Genomic DNA, 20,810 nt, shown 5'->3' on the forward strand with positions numbered 1-20,810 from the left:
GTTGTCATGTAATAAACTTTTATTACGCTAAGTATCACATTATCTGCGCGCAGAGCTGCGCGTAAAAGGTTTATACAACGATGGAGTAATGGAATGGTATTAACAATTAAGCACTTAGTAACTTACTTACAACGTGTACCGAAATATATATAAGGATCACGTTACTGTAATAGAAACTCAGATTTCTTACACCGCTGCAAGGAGTTCGCTTCGCCATAAAATCATCGATGATTTCGTTGTAGCTCCGCTCCCTCATTTGATGGGCGCCTACTTGTAAATACTGCGTTTCCCTCTGAAAAGAAAATCCTCGTTTGTTTTCGATATCTCGTGCCCACTTGCGCCCGCGAGGAGCCGCTCCACGAATTCCTACCAAAAATTTTACGTTACGCATCAACCATGTGCGATTATTGCTCCTGGATCGACCAGATCTTAGCGAGGATCAAAGCGGAAACAACAAAACCGGAGAAGAAACCCCACGTGCACGTAGATCCAGTTGTAGCAGTTCACGGAGGTGCAGGGAAGATTCCGCGGAAGAAACGCGAACGTATGCTTCTCGAGGTTACCGAGACTATCCATTTGAGGAATATAATTAACGAAGAAAGAATGCTCGCGAAGTAATATCCAAGCCACGCGACTGAAAGTCTCTGTAAATCTGCATAGGTGAAGAAAGCAGCGATCGAGGCGTACAAGGATCTCATCAATGGTCGCTCAGCAGTGGATGCAGTGGAGAAAGCCATTTCTCATATGGAAAGTGCAGCATACTTTAACTGTGCCAAAGGAGGTTCTCTGGACGTTAACGACGAGGTCGTTACGGACGCTGCTATTGTGATAAAAAACGATGCTGGATGCGTGGGTGGTGTTCGCGACATAGAACACCCTATCACCTTAGGTTCATTCTAACTTTTACATTAGAAGGCCTTTCAATCCTAAAGTATTACAAACCGAATATCTAATTCGATAATAACAGAGACTAATCCCTAAACGTCGCATATTATACAGCAAGGAAAGTATTAGAGAACACAGAACACGTGTTGATCGTCGAAAACGGTGCTCAGAAGTTCGCCCTGGATAACGGGATTCAAACTTTGCCGCCGGGCAGTTTGGTCGCGCGCGAATCCGTGACGTCGCAGGATTCGGGAGAGGAAGGTGTGTGCTCGTTTGAATCGTGCACGGGGATCTGTCGCACGCGGAACTCGGACGATGATGCGCTTAACGCGAGTGAACTGAGGGACTTCACCGAGGGCGAAGCAATAGGTTGTGATTCGGAATGTGTGCTGATACGATCCTGCGGAGGAGAGGCGCCTCCTTGCTACGAGTTATCAATTGATTCGGAAGATCTGATGGACGCGTCTACTGTTCTACAGGTTTGCCTATCTCTTTTCGCGATTCAAGCATTGTATATACAGTAATGATTCGATGCACGTGGCAAAATCTCCGTTCGATCGTCGTAAATCTTTATCCCCATCAAAGCAAAGTGTACGCAACGATAAGTCACCTAATGAGAAATTAATTTCTTATGAACATATGTTTAATGTATTGTCATACTTTCTGCTAAAAATAAGATCAAACGTGACAATTTGCTTATCTCCACCGCCATTTTTAGTAGAAGTAAAAATGTATTGCCCCAGGCTTGACTAACAATACCCAGTTTCCGATCCAATCTCGAACCATTACTGTGTCTGCATGACTTTCAACCCGTGGTATCTAATAAAATCGTAAAACATTCACGAACGAAGGCTGGCGCGGTCGGTGCAGTTGCGTTCGATCGAAAAAAACGGTTAGCAAGTGGCACGTCGACGGCGGGAGAACCTGGCAAGCCGGTTGGTTGTATCAGTCCGATTGCCACAGTAATTGGTTGCGGCGTTTACGCGGATGAACACGGCTGCGTTTCCGTTTCTGGCAACGAAACCGGTATCTATTGCCACGCACCGGCGCGGAGAATAATTCGAAGATTATCTCGAGACGTGCCAATAAAGTCCGCGGTCAACATGGAGCTGGATAGCCTCGTCGTGGAAACCGGAGACGTTCGTATAGGCGCCGTTGCCTTAGACGCGGTAGGTGAGCCCTGCATTTCGTTTCAATGCATGCACTTCCCGTGGGCTTTGTGTCGGAAGGGTTGCGTCCATTACGGTTCAAGGCAGGGCGAACAGTTCTGGGAGAAAGTAGAGATCCTAGAGCGACCCTTAGACTGCATGTGCAACACCTCCGACGACGATTGAGGAAAACACTCTTCTTGTAAAACTTTGTAGAAGCTTAATGTATATCAACGTTTGTACGCATTCATTTTTTTTGGGGATAATATTGATATTTTTGGTTATGTGTCGTCTTCTTACCGACTCACGAAAAGTAATTTACTTCGACTCGATCGGTAAGGAATTTTTTTAAAATTGACAGTACGCCATGGCTACATTAGTGGCGGTTCACAGAACTATTTTACCGATCGAGCATCTAGATTACCGACAGACTCTTAATGTTTATCTTCTCACGTACCGGAAATATAATGCTGCTGTTCGAGTCAAAGGGTCCGTACAAGGAGAACGCTAGGATCTTGGCCTTAGTGCCTCCAAACAGCTCGTCCATCTCCAGCAGCATTGAGTAGATTTCTTCGCGTCTTGTGGTCGTCAAGTTCTCGTGCACTACCACCTGCGAATAAAGCATAGTTTAATACAGCCTGCTTGGTAACTTCCCAATATTGTCTGTTATAGGTTACCGCGCTTAATGGGGTCCACGTGAGCAAGCACGCGCGATCCTCGTCGACATCCGCTTCATTGAGGCACAGCGTCCGATACCCCTTGCTGTTGGCGTTATCGTTGTGACTCCGTGATTTTAAATCGCCTATTACGATAAACATATTTCTTTTCTTTTGCAAGGTGCAAAGTGATTTCGAAACCGTCCACGGAACCGTATATTCAAGATGCCTACCGGTCTTTTTCTCGATGTTCTTCAAGTTGACAAAAGCCACGTCCCCAAGGCCAGATGACAAGCAGTTAAACGCTCCCAAATCGTCTACAGATTTGTCCGCTATAAATTCAGTTCGCTATTTAATTAGTATCTCGATCGCTGCCTCGCTCTGATTACCGCTGCACGTGTTTACCTACACTGTTTACAGAGGGAATATAAATTAGGCGGAATCTCCTCGTGGCTATCATTCAAACCGAGGACGCAGCTCTCCCCGAAAAAGCTCGCTACCGCGTTCGCGTCGGAGCAGCCGGATCTAGTCCCGGAGATATTCCTCAGAATGGCCACGAATGTGTTCCATCCTGTAAAAGTGGAACGATCGTTAAGAAGAAGCAGACTTTTAATCAATTTATTCGCAGGGCACCTTTCACCGTGCGAATTTTATCGAGGAGTCCATTAACTTTTTGCAAAAGAGTCTCGCGATGTTACCGACGCGGCAGAAAAACTTATCCTCACCGACATCTCCGTATCCCGTGAAGCATGCTTTCGCTCCCTTGAGGTCCCTCAAGCTCTTGAACCGTGAATCCTCTTTCACGACCGCCGCTATCCTGTTGAACTCGGCATTCTTCTTCGGTATCGCCTGGACGATCGGTTTCAGGCCCACCCTGAAACAGCAGTCTCAGCATCGCTTCGCCGTAAACACCCGTCGCTCTATCTTTGCTCACTTCCTGGCGTCCAGCAGCTCGTCTGGCCTGGCGACGAACACGTCCGCCCTCTCGGTTTTAATCGCCTTCAAGCACGACGCGCGCGTCAGCTCCTGGATGCAGGAGATCGCCGGCTCCACGCCGTAAACGATGGAGGCTTCCCTGAGCCAGCGACACTTTCTGTCCTCCAAGCTGGATGCCACGCACCATCGCACTCTCCTTGAAGGGCGGCAAGTCGCGCGGTTGTTGGCGCTCATGAAACCAGAAACTACGAACAAACGTATAGCGATCAGGGACGAAGAAGTACACACTTTAAACATCAATTGAAACCTTGCTCCATTTTTAATTAAATTTTATTTATTGTGCATTAAAAATTCGGCTCCAAAGGACACTGAAGACGGAGCGCGTACATCAGAGCAATCAAATGGCACTTTCTAGAATGGCGCAGGTCACTTTGATACCACTTTGAACGAATCGTTTGAAAAGTAAGGCAAAGCGGACTCTCTGAATCCATGTAGAGTAATCATGTAAGAGATGACGCACTGGGAGGGACGCCACACTTTCGGTATTTCAAAGTTGTCGGGAATAATATACAGCTTCGCCGATTTTATTTGTTTTAAGCGAGAACGTCTTATCACCTTGCCTCAATAGACATACGTCGTGTTTATTTTTGCTATCATAGTAGTTAAAAGTTCATAGTTTTTCACGATACAACTTCTGTTACATATGTTCCCGATTTTATCGTATTTTATAACTTTATCAAATTAAAATAGGTTTCATTTTACTTTGCTCTTACTATTTTTTAAATAAGTTCAAATTAACAGGGTTAAATGCGAAGACTCTCCCCACAAAAGGATGTTTCTGATGTTCATTTTTTAAGGGTGATAAATATTAAAATTCTGATTTTCTTCAATGCAAGTAGTAGCACGTAACGTTCAACTGTTAATGTGTACCTAGACTTGAAAGAAGTTTTCATTGCAACATTTAGATCCGGTGGCAATTTTGCGTAAGGTGCGGCAACTCTCCCACAATTACCCTACCACGCGGGTAATTTGCCCCTTGGCAATATTTGTAATCAATCCTTGTTAATTACATCTTAGTAAGAAGTCCTCCGGCGCTTCCAGAGTATCAGTTCTCACCGGCGTCGGGTGGTAATCCTCCAGCAAGTCTCGCAGCATCCAGTTTAACTCGTGCTCCTTCGAGACCCTCATCATCTTCTCAACCTTTTCCGCTTTCTCTCTGGCGACAGAAACATAGCCGCTCGAAACGATGCATAGCTTGCCGGCGCCTCCCTAATATCTCTACTAACCGTCTAGCAACGATCACTGGCCACGGTCTCGTGATCCACACGCAAGGCTTATCGAACTTCATGGGCCTCGTTGTGCCATCCAGGCAAAGGTAATTATAATTCTCCTTGTCGATCTGTAGATTCTGTCTCCGCGGACAAGTTTTACAGATCGTATAAGATATCATCATTCAAAAACGAAGAATACGCTACTCGGAGCGATTAGAGGATCACGCTCCACCACGTTAAAGGGCCATTCCGGTTAGACGGGTTAAGAAAATCGATTTTTTTTGTTGAAGTACATATCCTCAAGAAAGTACTGTTAAATTTTCACGGAAAAAATCCCATCATTTTAGCTTCTACATAGGCATTTTGTAGGGAGCGCAGAGGCTCGGCCGCTATAGATGAAAACTTTGAACGCGTTTTTCTCGAAACGTAATTTTTTCACATCGTGAAGATAAAATCTCAAAATCTATCGAACCGATTGCTTTATAAATTTTACTGCTTATTCTGCACACCTATGACTCTCGCAGGGACTACAACCAAGTATTTTCATCGAGTCTAACCTACTTTTAAAATCGAAAATAGCGAACGAAAAAGGCTGAAAAACATTTTTCTTGCATTTTGCTCGCCATTTTGCTAATTTTTAAGATAAATCACTAATTATAGTCCCAGCGATAGCGACGGCCATACTGATCAAGAATCGGTGTAGATTTTTGGGTTCAGATATGTCTAACAGCTAAAATCGCCTTCACGAGCGAGGCATGAATTTTTAAACACGTCATCAAGACCGCTTTCGAAAGCATTTGAAAAGCAATAATTTTATTACTTTTATATTTTTTATTTACTGTATAAATGTAGTTTAATAAATAGAAAAAACTTTTATTCCATTATTATAATTATTTTCGTCGCAATAAATTCCTGAAAATCGCTGTATTTATCGGCGCGCTAACCGGAATGACCCCTTAATAAACACTTGGTCGACTCTTTTTAACACCGAGTGGCGCGAAAACTTTTAAAATGCCCCTTCGAGATGGCCACCCGGAGAAAATGCTGCTTAATTCGTCCCGATGAAATTCTTACCATGTAATCAACTTACTTAAATCTACAAACAGGGTTTTTAAATTTTCATTACAGGCTCAGATAAAAAAGTTGGAAAAGCCACCTTCGTTATTTTCTTCGCTATTCCACCCAATTGCAATTTTTTGCAAAACGACAAAACAATTTTGAGAAAATTATTCTCTTCTAAAGGGTGTCCGAATGTTTTAGTGATTTCCAAAAAAATATGAACGTGAAAACGCATCGACGCCACTCAAAGTGTTTAAACCGTGTTGAAAAAAGTTTAAATCACCATGTATCACTTTTCAAACTAACAGGTGATCCTCCATTTGTTTTCAGCACCGTGGAGTAATGTGTACAATACCCTCACCTCGAAATACTGGATGGTGTCGTCTAATCTGACCCACGCAATGTCGCCGGCATTATCAGTGAGGCACAATAAAGCACCATCGCGGCCGTGATACTTATCACTTGTGTAACAGCCGATCGGATTGTCGCACGCGGCGCACAAATTCCTGTACTTGGATTCTGCGAGAAAGGAGGACCAGGGTGTGAATCGGACGGGTCAGCGACACTTGAAACATTATCCTTCGGAGTGCATACTTAATTTACTGTCGTACGCCGTGTCCGCGGACCAGGGGCCGGCGATACAAGCTGCTTCGAAGAAATTCGACAAGCCGGTCATTTTGTTCTCCAGCAGGGTCATCTGTGGGTCGCATTCTTTGGGAATTATCCACTTCCCGAAGTACTGTAATCGAGGTACATCAATTTCGCTTTGTAAACCCACTTGCGCTGGCTTAAACGTGTTCGCTTAGCCATTTCGCAGAATTGTATTAATACATTGCACTTTAAGGGGGGAGCCTGGTGTGTCGGGTCGAAAAAAAATCGATTTTTTTTTTCCTTGCACAAATCAATAGTTGGACATCACGAAAATATGCTCCCAAAGCCGCAGAACGAAATTCGAAAAATTAAAGCGGCTATAGCCAGGTTTGACACGGAGCAAAGGTTACCAGATAACTTTAAACGCGCTTTTCTCGATAATACTTCCTTCACATTTATGAAAAACGGCCCGGACGATAGCGGAAAACCTATTCAACCAAACGATTTCCGCTTTTGCATACGTGAAGTTTATGGCATCCACTTGTCGGTGTACCTCTAAAAAACCCAAAAGACATCTTTTTAATAACCGTTATTTTCTGTTAAAAGCCTGTCATTTCATCAGTTTTGCACTATTTTCTTCTTTCAATGGTACACCGGCAGCGTAATTTCATACAGAATAAGAATTTTCTTGGTTTCTTTAATTTAGTTGAGGACGGCTAATTTCTTCATCACCACCGGCCATTTTCTAACCAACGCATTTTTTTTACAAGTCGAAATGTGCAGAAGTGTATCGCAAATATTTTGAAGAAGATACCTTGTACTGGTACATCGAGAAAAATTCCCAAACTTGCCTGCTTTCTCTGCGTTTTACACCAGGTGCCCCCTTAAAGTAATGTTTAAATAGTGGCGGGGTCGGCGCGCAGCTGGCCACTCTCGAAAGAGTGCCATCGCCACCGTCGCGTTTTCTTTTGCAAACCAGCGGGAACGTTCTCGCGCCTCTAATAGCAACCAGATATAATCGCGATGCGAAATAATTGAGCGTAATGCATTCACAGGGGCACATCGCGCACGGTGGATTGCCGCGACGATATTCACCGTGGAGAAAGCTTTGGTCCATTCGTTGCTGGTGTCAAATCCAGGATGGCAGAATCTTTTCCCTTTAACGTCCCATATGCTCTTCACGTCCTTGTTCACCACGACCACCATCTCGTAGCGCTGCTTCTCTATTTCGCGGAAACGACAGAGAATCCCGATTCTTTGAACGTCTCGGACATTAGAGATTACAGAGTTAATCGCTTCGCAAAATTACCCTCTGGGAATAGCCTCAGCTCGTTCGTGACTAGAACGTTGTATTCGTTGTACGCAGACGCTGCAACGAGATCCTCCGGCTCCAAGACGGTGAAATCGTCTTTGCCTGCCACCAATGCCCTCAGGCAATCGAACCTGCATAATTCCATTTCCCGTTAAAAGGATAAGCCAGCTGATTTTATGTACTCGTTCCTCGCGGGCTTTAGGATTATTGAATTCGCCGGGGCTTTTACTAATTCGTTATACTCGCCTGTCGTATCTTATATCACAGTGTATCTGGCTCCTGGTGGTCACCAACTTCTCGCAAAGAGAGTCGATCGTTTTTGTCCGGCGCACGTCCTCCGCCACGCACAGCTTCACTGAAAATTTTGTTGTTCCCTTTTTCTCGTTATACCGTCGTGTAAAACACGATATGCAGTTAAGGGGGCTCGTGTCTGGCGACTTGGCGATGGTGTGCGCAAATTGCAGTGGTCAGAGTAATTGGCGTATCGCGTTCTTGTAGCGTTTAGGTGAATGAACTAAATGACTAGGGTGGGTGGGAGATTATGCATTTAACGTAGCAGGCGCTCTGCTGATTAATACGAGCTGGCAATAACAGAGATGACACCAGATGTTCAAATTCAAGATTTTGGGCAACAGTTTTTTGCAAGGGAAGTTGGGAAAATTATGCAACTTTCTGTGCAAGTAGAGTAGTTGATTCCTAATCACCCCCTAAAATCAGGCAGAATGAAAATTTACTGAAATTGCATTGATTAATTCTAAGAGGAGGGTGGGTCAAATTTTGAATTTTACTGAAATATTATTAATTTAGTTTCAGTTAATTAGTTAATTAAATTAACTGATAATGCATAAATTGTAAATTTTATAAATATAAAATGTAAATTTTAAATAATGATTGTTTAAATAGTAGTTGTTTGTGTAAAGAATTTCCGAATATTGAAAAGAAGTTTCAACAAAAGTCGCGTCTTTTTTTATATCCACGAAAATTATATCGAATTAAGAAGGAGGTAACTTGAAAAATATGAATTTTTCGATGATTGCTTTTACACAGTTTTGCAGATATAAATAAGAGATGCAACTTTTGTTTAAACTTCTTTTCGATATCTCTCGCCGATCTCGGGATATTCCACGAAAAAGAAAAGGGGTGATTTCACCCCCTAAAACCACACTATAGCACCAACAGAAAATAGCTCCGTCTTGCACATGAAGTTGCATAATTTTCTGAATTTCCGGCTTGCCTAACTTCCCCTGTTAATAATGCGCAAAGCGAAGTAACGTAAATTGTCACGATCTTAACGTATACCATTTCGATCCCATCAAGTTCGTTACTCACAGTCTTCAGCGTTGACACGTGGCTGGAAGAAGAAACTAAAGAAGAGTAAACTGAACAGTGGAATATCCATTTTCAGCGGCCACCCAACGAACATCATCTTGAAAACGAATCGCAAGTCCCAGCCACCGATCCTTTGAATACTCTTACAACAATCACTAATTCGAAATCGCTGTCACAGGGTGTACACTAACTTCATTATCCCGTGAGTAGCATCGCTTATCACTCCTTTATCCTCCCCGAGATAATGACCACAGTTTGGTGAGCACACAGATTCCCGCGTTCCTCTGAAGCCGCTTCAATAAAACACTACCGCCGAGCGCTCCGTGTTCAGCGCAAACACTGCAACGCGGCCGAGCCGAGGGAACTTAGCAACGCAAATTGGACGATCTCTTTGACGAATCACCGACGCGGGACTCCACTGGAATTGAAGCTAATACCTCGCGAGGAACAGTGCTTTTAATTACAGCAGAGCGAATCGCATCAGTCCCCGGAGTTACGGAGGCAACGTCGTCCCCGCTAGCACTGACGAAAGCCCCATTAGCAGGGCTCCACCGGACGCAGTAACTTCAATTAAACTTTGAGGAGCCACCAAGGCGAGGTCAGCCGAGCACTTTCCCCTATCCTTGAAAATTCTCACGACGTGGCGTGAAAAAGATATGGAGGAAGGGGAGGTAACAGACTCGTGATGTCACGCTTAATTCAACCGTTACGTATCCGGTTTTCCTCGCTCGACGTACCCTCTTCACTGCCGAATCCCCGTCCGCGCGCGGCCACTTAGCTGCCCGTCTCGCACGACCAAGGCGTTTTAAAATAGAAGACCGAGTGGCGAATGCGAGCAGCTTCGCCTGCCGAGCGAAAAAGGAGAGAGAAAAAATGTTTATGCGAGCAAAGGTCGGTCGGTTCGGCGACGCCGGCGCGCGTACAATCGGACGACCGCTTTCTGAAACTCGACACACGATCACGGGAATTCACCGCATGGCGCCCTTGGACAACGACAGCCTCTCCTTGTCCGTTCGATGCGTAACGCGAGCGTTACTCCACGTCGACTGGATTAAATCTAACGATGCTGTTGGCTGCAGATGCGACCGAAAGTCCAGTAGGAAACTGGAATTATGGGGCCTGGTGGGAGACGCCTTCGCAATGTACGAGCGTGTATATGCGTATACAGAGGACGACGTTAACGTCTGCTGCCCGACTCGCCGAGCCATCCGAGGAGCAACCGTTCGCGGAGATAATTCCAGGCGGTAGATAGTTTTTGATAACCTGATCTTTAATACATAGGCTTCGCTTGCTCGGTAACGTGGTACGTCGCGAAACATTTCTGATAAGGCATGTACTGTGACAGATGAGACAAAGCAGGTTGGAGATTTATCTCGACGCGTTGCGCCCGGCGAGTGTTCGCCGTCATGTTTTCCGCGTACTTCCCCGATGAGTCTCCGATGCGTTGTTTGTTAAATAACGAGCGCGCAGCTTGGGAACAAGCAGCACTGTTGCCTGGCTGTTAATTGCGAGATAAGGCGGAGATTAATATCGGGCCCCGTTTCCTGTAACATCCTCCAAGTTTTCTAGCAACAACGATCTCTGTGCGTAGGTACATAAGGCTATTTGCGAAGGGATCCGATTGTGAGTCACCCGTCAATTGCTACTGAATTAGTTTAGTAAACGCTGCAATTGTCACAGACGATTGCGAGCGAAGTATTTCCATCGTATGCAGTATCAGTCTCTTCGAAACGAACGCGGGTGTGCTTATCGCCTGCTCCGCCGTTTTCCTGTTGAGATATGTAGGAATATTTTGATGGAACAGGGGAAGCTAGAATAGCCGGTCTACTGGAATGCGTGCGATTGATTATTTGAATAGCTTGAGATATATCGATTTCATGGACTACTCAGATTGAAATAATAAAATAGAATTTTTTTTATTAGTATTTCGATTACTGCTGTAATAATTTAATGATCTTAAATACTAGGAGGTATGTATGTACCTTGGTCGCGTGATACTTATCTTCTGTCGCGTAAAAACACTCATTCCTGCGACAGTAGTTAAGGTTTTTTTAGCTGGTTCCGAGGATATTCGAATGTTCACGAATAAGTCTATAACTCAGATGATTTTAATATTATCTACTAGTACTAGTAACATTACTAATTAGTACTCGAAATACGTGTCGAATAATCAAGGAAATCGAGATATTCAAGGTGCTCGAAATACCCGATGAACTGGAAATACTTGATGCATTCGGAGTACTTAAGATATTAGATACTTGAATAAGTATCTAAGTGTTACAGACAATGACGCACCCAGAGGGTAGAGGAATAAGGGGCGCTGGCATTTTCCAAAGAAGGGGCTTTGTAAAAAGAAAAGAAAACTGGATTTTATCCTTGAAATCAATTTTTATAATTACCTAATGAATTTTAGTGAATTTACATTGAAAATATTTTTCTCCCTTCAACGCGGCTCCCCCCAAGATTAAATCCCGAGTGCGCCACTGGTTACAGAACAATTGAACTACTCAAGTTACTACTTAAACAGTTAAGTTCTACGCAGTATTACTCAAATGTCTTAAGTACCCGACCGTGCCCAGTAAAACAGACATTACTCGATTCTAGTTTCAAGTTCCCATACTCCTTCGTTTCCATGTCGCTTACGAAACCTGTAAACTTGTCTGCAGTGTATTAAAAAACGAAACGTATGCCTGCATGTCTCGCGTTATAGATGTTCTGCGGAGGAGATAACTGTAATCAGTATATTCATAGAGGCATTTACAACACGTACACCAGAGCTGGGTAACAGATTGCTGAACTGCCGCCGATGCTCGTGACGCACATACATATGTACTTAAATACTCGCGATACTGTTACGTTTCAAATTATCTCTCAAATCAGTGCTAGGTGAGAGATCATTGCATATAATACCTTCATTACCATTTTTTCTATGACGCACTACTTTTAACCTACACGCGATAGTTGTGTATTATCTCCGAGGTGTCTGCAAATTTTAAGTACATATTGCATTTGCCTCGGTATGAAATCACTGCACTTCGTTCTTCACGAATTACCAAAATTACGAAATTAAATTTAAAATCTGTGGGGAAAAAGAACGGAAGCAAGTTCGACCAATCGTGTTCTGAATACATCAGGTGCGTGCATCTGTAACAAAGTGCCTCGTCGCTATCGTAGCATTGCCAAATAAATATTCATATCAAAATGTCTATCGAAAGTCTCTAATTCACTTTTATAATAAAAAAAGCAGTACAATATAATTGATCTTAAATTTTGAAAGGATATCCTCGGGATAGAAATTATAAATTGGATGCTTTGCATCAGTAACGTACGCGGGTCACTCGGAACTCTAAGCTACGTCACTGACGCTTTCCCGAGTTCCCGTACTTAATACATTTACGCACACTATACAGACGAAACTGATTAATTTAATACGATACGTATGCATTAGAATTGCGCCGCAGTAGTTCGGTAGCACCAGTTGCATTTAAAATGCTTCCTTATTCAGTTCCTTCTAGTGGAATGGAGAGAAACTCGCTGTTTTCTCGTGTCTCGTCTCTGTCAAACTGACAATATGAAAGCTGTGAAAGGAAGATGCATAATCGCGAGTGTACTGATTTAGTTTAGCTTCAGCAGAGTAAGTTCTCCCGTGTGAAATTTCTTCATTTCAATTAGGCGGGATTATTTCTGTAGCGCGAGTATGAAGATCAATTATAGCATGCGTTCGATAACAGTGTTGAGGAGTGTATTTGTTCGCCCATTGCTTATCAATAAAGCAAGACAGTCGGCAAAAATGATAACAGCGAGGTCTACTTAACAGTGTCGAACCCACGTCAATTTCACATCTCCCATCACGCATGAGATACGATCTGCTCCAAAATACGCGAGTATACCCTTTGTTGAAATTTGCAAACTGTACTTTTGGATGATTCTATGTGTGACACAGTATCTTGCTTTTTACCGTACTTGCGTTCGATATCTCAATAAGCTTTAATCGCGTCATTATCTTAACACGCCTGCTATATATTATGTATTGTGATTTCAGGGACCAATATAATATTCATCGTGGACCAGGTTCCGCCAAATAGGATGAGACACGCGAGTCAAAGCTTTCTACCGTGCTAGTCATTTCAGAATCAAAATGGGAGTAAAGCTAAATTACAAACAGTTGCCTATAAAGGCACATTATTTTTTCTTCATGGCAGGTAAGCACAGTTACGAGACAACGTTACACTGTCTTCTTATATGTATGATACTGTAATATTGTTTCTGATCGTAGCAATGGGCCCGATTCTGCCATTCTTTCCTGTTTACGGCAAACAACTTGGTATATCCACGCTAGTCATGGGCAGCATCACAGCCATCTTACCGATTCTGTTTTTAATCGCCAAGCCAGCATTCGGCTTTGTCGTAGATTACTTTCACCCGTGGAGGAAGACAATTTTCGTGTCGTTACTAACGGTCACAAGTGCTAGCTTCATTTGTATGTACTTCTTACCTGCACTTATCGGCCCAGTCTTACCAAATAGATTCGATAACGTGTCCTGTAAGTCACTGCCATATTGTTCGAAAGAGGTAAACTGTTTATTTATAGAAATCTGAATTCAAACATTTTGGAGGTTTATTAGCCTCGGTGTACTTCGTGTTCCTTAAAGGCGGGATTTCCTAGCCGCGATCGGCCGCGGCGGTCCCATTAGCGCAACGAAAAAAAAACGGAAAATCGATTTTTTGTTTCACATTTTCTGAGAGATATACGTTTCAAGAATGTGCTCTCCAAATTTTATGAAGAAATTTGTAAAATTCATGGAGATATAGTTTTTTCCGTGAAGCAGTGTCAAGCGCGCGACTCACAAGGGAACATCCCGTAGCCGGAAATTAAAAAAATTCTGAAACTGTAAATATGTAGGAGATTTTCAGGGATTAATTTCACCCCCTTCGAGTGAATTTGGACAGCAAAGCAAAATTTCGTTGCAATCAGGTGGAAATCCCCTACATATTCACAAAGTTTCAGAATTTTTTGAATTTTCGGATTCGGGATCTACCCTTGTCAGCTGAGCGGAACTTTGAACGCGCTTTTCGCAGAATGTCATTTTTCAACCGCGTTGACAGTATACAAAAAGCAATACATTCATTTACTTGCGTTGTTTGGTTGAAAAGAAATCCTGAAAACACCTTTAGTTTTCAGACCATTACGGTCTCCTCCATTAAATATTAATCTACGATTCCAAACTTATTCCAGGGGATTCCGGTATCAGATTCGTGCGTAAAGGGCATAAAGCGTACGACGTGTCACTGGAGATGTACCGATGGTAACTTTCCCGTGTCGATACAATTCCAAGCTCTTAAAGGGGCAGCGAGTTTCTCCTCGAATACCACGTGTGTTTATGATGCAACTACTGCCGGGTATTGTTCTGGCAATTCTACCTGTAACATTGGCTGTGATGACTTCGAAGACAAACATTGCTTATATGCATCTTCGACCTTTTGGGGCTTTATTTTCTTAATGGCTCTTGGCAATATTGGCTTTAATGTGTCTAATAGTATAAGCGATGCGATTTGTTTCGATATATTAGGTATCGCTGTTTTTATAATATCTTCTCGTACATACAATGGCGGATGAAAGAAAGTTTACAACTTTTAAAATCGCAGAACTTTTTTTAGAACTGGTCCAAACGACGTGAGTTTTTTTGAGAAGCTAGAAGGATTACCAATTTTTATGAAACTTTAGGCATGTATACCACTTACTTCAATCTACAAACGGGTTTTTTTAATTTTCATTACAGACTCACAAAAAAAAGTTTAAAAAACGACATTTATTATTTCTTCTGCTATTCCGACTAATTCCATTTTTTTTTTCAAAACGACGAAACACGTCACTTAGCAAACTAATCCTTCTAGCTTCTAAAAAAAAAACTCACGTCGTTTGGACCAAGTTTAAAAAAATTCTGCGATTTTAAAAGTTGTAAACTTTCTTTCGTCCGCCACTGTAGCTCGTGATATTATGCACTGACTTTTATTAATTTAATTAATTTGCAGGAGAAGGGGGTCAAATGGGATACGGTAGACAACGGGTATGGGGGACCATAGGTTTCGGAATCTCCGCCTTTTTAGCTGGCTATGCGGTAGATCTTTGGTCCAAAGGAGAACTTATAAAGACTTACACGCCAGCGTTTATGCTCATCTTTGCGTTCTCACTTGTTGATGTACTTTGTTGTAAAAAGTTAGACGTGAGTATTTTATAAGATTTATTTTGTAACTGACTTAATCGAACGTAATCCACTTAAGATATTTCTTGCAGCTACCAACTATGACAGGGTCAGAGAGTATATTGAAAGATGTCTTCCAGCTTTTAAAGTTGAAGCCTATAATTATATTTCTCTGTTTCGCGACAGTCGCTGGCATTTTTGACAGTTTTATAGTCTACTTTCTATTCTGGTGATTCTTTAAGTATTTAAACTGATGTATTGTCGTATAACAGAAAGCCAATATAAAGCTGTAGTCGTGTTCACGTAGAAACTAATGCTTCTCCAACAGGTACTTAGAAGATCTGGCTAAAGCAACTGATCACATGGTTCAAATTAAGTTAATAGAAGGTTTGATAGTGGCTGCGGAGACATTGGGTGGCGAAGTAATATTCTTTTCCTTCTCTGGTATTCTTTTGAATTCTTTTATGATATGTACTCGTCGCTTCCACGTAATTAGCGTACGTCTGTTATCGGTTTGTTAACAGGTAAGATTCTGAAGAAGCTAGGATTCGGATACACCTTTACATTCTGTTTCGTCTGTTATGCGTTACGACTGGGGTTGATTTCTTTGGCCTCTAACCCGTGGTGGGTAATCCCAATAGAATTATTTATGCAAGGACCTACTTACGCGCTTTGTTACACGACAATCGTTGCATATGCGAGCAAAGTATCGCCACCTGGTACAACGGCCACTGTGCAGGGAATCGTGGCTGGCATGGACGACGGTTTCGGTGAGTTTCGAAGTATTGCCAGTTGTATAAAATGTGGATTAGTTAACGTATAATTTGTTCCCGTCTCATTTCAGGTTTTGCGCTTGGCAGTCTGATAGGCGGAATTTTGTACGATGTATATGGAGGCGTGACTACGTTGCGAATATTCTCGTCAGTCGCTGCTGTAACTGCATTACTGTATCTAGTTTTGCACCAGGTGTACTTAAAACATGTGACGCCAGGTAAAATAAGAATCTGTTTTAATGGTTACTCGACGGATCGTTCGAAATTTCTAAACGTTATACTTATCGCAGACACGAGAAGGAATGTGGAATGGAGGACGCCCGAAGAAGCGAATACCGAATGTGTCACTGTTGATAGCTGATTGTGCAATTGTATAAAATCATCAAATCGAACTGAGATTATTTCCAATGGAATTAAATTTTATATAAACTATGCAGTCAATTGCCATAGTGTTATTACCAGTGCAGGATTACTGTGGGTATAATGTAATAAGCAAATCACATTTTTATGAGATACCTTTATACCACAGTAATATACCAATAAACTTATATATTTTTAAATTAATGTTAAACTATGTAAATAACAAGATTTTAAAACCTGTTAAAAGTTTTACGGTAAAATGACGAAGAAAATAGGTTTGCAACTTTTACATTATTGTCATATTCAAACAATTGTAAAATAAAGAATTTTATAATAAACTGTGAATCTTGCGTCACATAATATAATCCTGTAGCAACTTTTACCGATACCTTTTATCTAAATTTTGCTTGTAATTAGCAAGTAATTAATAAATCGGTATTCCAATTCGTTGTGTCGTAATTATTTAGTGATTTTTCGGAATCCTGCTTTTATACATGCACTTTTATAGCCGCATTCGAAAATGTAGCCCGTTAACAATCCCCAGCAACGCTTTTCACGCATATTTTATGCAGAAAGAAGTGTTTATCTAAATTTTCTCAAAGCGATAATTCTACCTCATTCAAACCGCGCATAATACCGACATTACCGGCGTTCCGAAGCTCCGATTGGGAGCTGAAATTCTTCGGAGTTAATAGGAACACATGATGATGAAGGAGGTAGGTGGTGGGTGAAATGTGCGAGACAGAGAGAGCTACAGTATGCGACGAGGACAGAGATAGATGGCGTGCCACTAACTTTGGTTATGCGCGCCTGATACTTTTTCTCTCCTGGTAACAGGAGCGCATGAAGGTGCGATTTCATGCTGACGCTCGTTTTTACCATCAAAACCAGTCACGTGATTGGTCCACGAGACTTTGAGTGAGAGGGAATGCTATTTAAAAGAAGACAAAGATATTCAGAACGTGCGGGTTTCTTAGAGAGCGCTTCTTTAGGTTAATAAGTATTCAATTTAAAATGAAAAACGCGGAAGATTTATTACGGAGAATAGCGAAGAGTGCATATTTTCATTTCGCATGGTTTTGCAAGTATCAGATAGACAACAACGGGCAACAACCTCCGTCGGAATCCGTCTGAGTTGAATCGACTTATGTCAAGTATCGTTTGTTCGGTCTAGTCGATTTATAATTTTAAGAAACTTCATGACACGTAGATGAATATTGTATAACAATGAAGGAGTTGCATATAATTTTTACAGCTTCTCCAGATAAGATATACTTTAGTTTCATTTCGTACCGCTGATGACGTTGTATACTTATTCCATACTCAACCGATAAGGGAGCTCACGCGCACCCGTGTCAGCTGATAAGAATTTGCATCAGATGTTGAATCTATGTGTCTGTACGGTGCTTGACGATCCGTAATCGATGGAATGTCGAATGCCATTAATCTCACATTTCGAGAAACATTTTTCCTGCTCTCTAATGTCACGTCTTGTTTCCACTGGAGATAGATGAACCGGGAAACTTTTGGGCGCGATAGTTTGCGCAACTTTCAAGTTTTAACTGGCTAGTCTATTCGCGGTCGTCACGTGATCGATTCGAGAAAAATGACAGATGCTTGGCGTTTAGACACCTTGCCATCTGACGTTCTCATCTTAATTTTCGACTACTGTCATGCGTTCGATTTGGTGCGGCTCAGTGAAGTATGCACACGATTCTATGACATCATATCCGAAGACACGCTTTGGATTAAAAAGAGTAAGCAGCCAGTCGTGACAAACCAGGCTGCAAAAACATTTCGCGAAAGGTGCGTTTGGTTATGTTGTTTTTCTACCTCCAGTAAATATTCCCAATGACATACTTTCATTTCCACTCGTTCGCGCATTTTCACGACTATATTTAGTTTACGTCGATCTGGAAAACAACATGCGTGTACCAAAACATGTAGGATATTTTAAAAGCTCCAAGCACCTTGGTTCTTGTCAAGGTTCAAAGTAGCATTGGGGAAGATGAATCCTGTATATACCATCAAACATCTAAAGATTATTTCAATTTCACAGATGCGATCCACTGGTATGTCTGCGCAAAAAGTGGCACGTTTCGCAGAATTGGCAATATGGCAAGTACGAGAAGAAGGTCCTCTTCTCGCACAAGATAAAGCTGATGCCATGGGTCCAGTTGACCGGGGACATTCTGTGGTGGAGCGGCGGATACCAATTGCGCGGTTTTAAACGTTCGAAACCTCCCTACGAGCGCAACAGTATCTTAGTTAGCAATAACATTAGAAGTGACATATGCAAGTTTATAGTTAGAAACGAATGTATCATCACTGGTCACAGGTACGTAGCGCTCGTCTCTATGTAAGGCGAGTCACACGTACGTATTACTACCCGATACACCTACTAAATCAACAAACTCTTCGCAGAGACGGCAGCCTACAATTTCGGATAAAGTCAAGATGCAACGAACGAATAGACTTCTACTGCAGCATAGACAGAGCTCACTCTTGCGACGTGAACGCTGTAGATGAGACTAGTAAGGCGATTATATCCGGTTCCGGCGATGGAACGGTGAAGGTAGCTTTCTTGAATGTAAAATATCGCGGCGAGTGTTCTCCGTATTTTTTAATATATGGCACTAAAAGATGTGAATATCTAGATTTGGGGACCTGTTGGACAGAGAATTTTAAATTTACCTTTAGCAACTATAAACATTGCAGATAGAGTGTGGTCCCTTTCCGCAGATCCAACAAGCAAAAGGGTTGCTATTGGTTCGGCTGGCAATAGTGATAATCCACCGCTTCGAATATTTGACCTTGAATGGTACGTTACAATTTCAAAAGGAATGAAATAGAGTCGTTGAAAACAAGTCAGACTGTGTAATAGAAAGTATTTTAGTTACAGCGAATGTGATATACTAAAACACAATTGGAGGAGAGGAGCAGGAGTGTTAGACATGGTTTGGGATAACCCGCACGTTCTGCTTACGTGTGGCTATGACACCTACATTCGGAAATGGGACATGAGGTACATAGATGTGGTACTGTAAAAGCCCGAATACGCTAAATCTTAAGAATTACTGGTAAAACCTAAGATTTACTAAGCAACGTTTGTAAAAGCCCGAAATAATGTTCACTGGGGAGTTGAAATCTTATTTATTAATTCTCGGAGCTGGAGTTTTGCCCGGAGCAAGAGCAGAGCCGGAGCATGGAAGATTTTTACTGCTCCAGATTTTTTTTATTCAAATTTAATATATAGTCTATAGTCTTTAATCTATAATTTCTGAATGGGACGTTTACGGTGCCCGTAACCACCCTTCTTGTACTCTTCTACTCATACGTTGGTTGGTAAATCTTAGGTTTTACCGGTAGATCTTAAGATTCACTGGTATTCGGGCTTTCACAGTAACAGATACACCGAATATATTTTGGAATATTAATAACAATGCAGTGTTAAAATCATTATTAGACTTGATTTTATCGAATTTGGTTTCAGAACGGGAACGTGTGTGTATTCGTGGCCAGATCCAACGGATGCAACTTTGTATTGTTTATCGTCAGATTATTGTTATTCTATGATCGCTGGTACTCAATTCAACTGCAAAACTGTCCTCTGGGATCAAAGGCAGAAAAACTACGTACAAGTTAGTTACTTGCTTCAACTATATTTCACGTTGTACTATTTTTTACGATACTATTTATCTTCTTCCTGCAGCTCTATTTCCTGAACCTCTGCAGAATGTCGAGCCCTGTTTACGGTCTAAGTTTCGACAGCAGTCATTTGTATGGAGCGACGGATCAACACTTAGTCGAACTTACATTCTCAGGATATTCTTACAAAGAGACCAATTACAAAGAAATTCTTAATTACGAGCAAGTCAGATTGAATTGGAACAACGCGAACTGGACTGTATAGAACGAATGCACAATCAAAAGTATATTAACTAGTACAAAGTATGAATCACGTAGACCGAAGTACTTTATAATTTGAACTATCCGGAAAGTTTGATTCTAGGTAAAAAAAAAAAAGAGTACTTTATATTGAATAATTATCAACACTTTATTCGGTCAACAAGTATTAGTTTCCCCACGATTTATTTAAAACAATGATTATAAAATATAAGAAATTCGTAACAAATCAGGCTACCTCCAGATGACTTCGAACTTTCTCGTGTAAAAGTTTGCGTAATTTAAACTAATTCAACTAGTAGGGAATTCTTACAAGCTGGACAAGCGCATTTCGAGCGTAACCGGGATTCAGAGTGTAGGAATCGATGAGTATAGAGAGAT

General features: G+C 41.9%; 4 protein-coding genes across 6 annotated transcripts; 3 read left to right on the forward strand and 1 right to left on the reverse strand.

Annotated features, from left to right (window-relative positions):
• Position 1: 1 nt before the first annotated feature.
• On the reverse strand, positions 2-10,359 carry Tsf3 (Transferrin 3). The gene is made up of 15 exons (XM_076821863.1): positions 9,188-10,359; positions 8,105-8,213; positions 7,856-7,989; positions 7,642-7,769; positions 6,550-6,694; positions 6,317-6,474; positions 4,912-5,033; positions 4,696-4,841; positions 3,624-3,870; positions 3,415-3,563; positions 3,099-3,260; positions 2,923-3,021; positions 2,711-2,835; positions 2,491-2,643; positions 2-292 (listed from the first exon to the last, which is right to left on the reverse strand). The coding sequence occupies exons 1-15, from the start codon at positions 9,282-9,284 to the stop codon at positions 107-109; spliced, it is 2,160 nt and encodes a 719-aa protein (XP_076677978.1). The 5' UTR covers positions 9,285-10,359; the 3' UTR covers positions 2-106.
• Positions 397-2,496, forward strand: LOC143374164 (isoaspartyl peptidase/L-asparaginase). Its single transcript, XM_076822094.1, has 4 exons — positions 397-558; positions 661-889; positions 1,000-1,364; positions 1,737-2,496. Exons 1-4 carry the CDS (start codon positions 397-399, stop codon positions 2,217-2,219), a joined length of 1,239 nt encoding a protein of 412 aa, XP_076678209.1. The 3' UTR covers positions 2,220-2,496.
• On the forward strand, positions 6,564-16,861 carry LOC143374046 (major facilitator superfamily domain-containing protein 6). Of its 2 annotated transcripts, none has more exons than XM_076821871.1 (10): positions 6,564-6,705; positions 13,230-13,389; positions 13,464-13,759; positions 14,424-14,757; positions 15,221-15,411; positions 15,483-15,619; positions 15,719-15,834; positions 15,915-16,160; positions 16,235-16,381; positions 16,454-16,861. In XM_076821871.1, the coding sequence occupies exons 2-10, from the start codon at positions 13,326-13,328 to the stop codon at positions 16,522-16,524; spliced, it is 1,602 nt and encodes a 533-aa protein (XP_076677986.1). In that variant the 5' UTR covers positions 6,564-6,705; positions 13,230-13,325; the 3' UTR covers positions 16,525-16,861. The 2 variants fall into 2 exon arrangements, with proteins under 2 accessions (XP_076677986.1, XP_076677987.1); XM_076821872.1 differs by lacking the exon at positions 6,564-6,705 and adding an exon at positions 12,641-12,821.
• Positions 16,862-17,973: 1,112 nt separating this feature from the next.
• LOC143374429 (F-box/WD repeat-containing protein 4) lies at positions 17,974-20,778 on the forward strand. 2 transcript variants are annotated; one of them, XM_076822597.1, is made up of 7 exons: positions 17,974-18,329; positions 18,583-18,861; positions 18,948-19,168; positions 19,242-19,344; positions 19,420-19,548; positions 20,017-20,164; positions 20,236-20,778. In XM_076822597.1, the coding sequence occupies exons 1-7, from the start codon at positions 18,130-18,132 to the stop codon at positions 20,434-20,436; spliced, it is 1,281 nt and encodes a 426-aa protein (XP_076678712.1). In that variant the 5' UTR covers positions 17,974-18,129; the 3' UTR covers positions 20,437-20,778. The 2 variants fall into 2 exon arrangements, with proteins under 2 accessions (XP_076678712.1, XP_076678713.1); XM_076822598.1 differs by having other exon boundaries at positions 17,992-18,329; positions 18,948-19,098; positions 19,181-19,344.
• The last annotated feature ends 32 nt before the right edge of the window (positions 20,779-20,810 follow it).

This window comes from Andrena cerasifolii, chromosome 10, assembly GCF_050908995.1.
Source record: "Andrena cerasifolii isolate SP2316 chromosome 10, iyAndCera1_principal, whole genome shotgun sequence".
In the NCBI taxonomy this organism is placed as follows: Eukaryota; Metazoa; Arthropoda; class Insecta; order Hymenoptera; family Andrenidae; genus Andrena; species Andrena cerasifolii.

What these genes read in the sequence shown, in the direction of transcription:
- LOC143374164 (XM_076822094.1), top strand. Translation starts at nt 397, where the DNA reads ATGTGCGATTATTGCTCCTGGATCGACCAGATCTTAGCGAGGATCAAA. An exon ending in GCGAACGTATGCTTCTCGAG is followed by an intron (nt 559 to 660) that starts GTTACCGAGACT and finishes AAATCTGCATAG; the next exon opens with GTGAAGAAAGCAGCGATCGA. An exon ending in ACGCGTCTACTGTTCTACAG is followed by an intron (nt 1,365 to 1,736) that starts GTTTGCCTATCT and finishes TCACGAACGAAG; the next exon opens with GCTGGCGCGGTCGGTGCAGT.
- Tsf3 (XM_076821863.1), bottom strand. Translation starts at nt 9,284, where the DNA reads ATGATGTTCGTTGGGTGGCCGCTGAAAATGGATATTCCACTGTTCAGT. An exon ending in TGTGATATAAGATACGACAG is followed by an intron (nt 7,990 to 8,104) that starts GCGAGTATAACG and finishes GGAATTATGCAG; the next exon opens with GTTCGATTGCCTGAGGGCAT. An exon ending in CACGGGATACGGAGATGTCG is followed by an intron (nt 3,261 to 3,414) that starts GTGAGGATAAGT and finishes CCACTTTTACAG; the next exon opens with GATGGAACACATTCGTGGCC.
- LOC143374429 (XM_076822597.1), top strand. Translation starts at nt 18,130, where the DNA reads ATGACAGATGCTTGGCGTTTAGACACCTTGCCATCTGACGTTCTCATC. An exon ending in GCAAAAACATTTCGCGAAAG is followed by an intron (nt 18,330 to 18,582) that starts GTGCGTTTGGTT and finishes TCAATTTCACAG; the next exon opens with ATGCGATCCACTGGTATGTC. An exon ending in GGCAGAAAAACTACGTACAA is followed by an intron (nt 20,165 to 20,235) that starts GTTAGTTACTTG and finishes TTCTTCCTGCAG; the next exon opens with CTCTATTTCCTGAACCTCTG.
- LOC143374046 (XM_076821871.1), top strand. Translation starts at nt 13,326, where the DNA reads ATGGGAGTAAAGCTAAATTACAAACAGTTGCCTATAAAGGCACATTAT. An exon ending in ATAGTCTACTTTCTATTCTG is followed by an intron (nt 15,620 to 15,718) that starts GTGATTCTTTAA and finishes CTTCTCCAACAG; the next exon opens with GTACTTAGAAGATCTGGCTA. An exon ending in TGGCATGGACGACGGTTTCG is followed by an intron (nt 16,161 to 16,234) that starts GTGAGTTTCGAA and finishes GTCTCATTTCAG; the next exon opens with GTTTTGCGCTTGGCAGTCTG.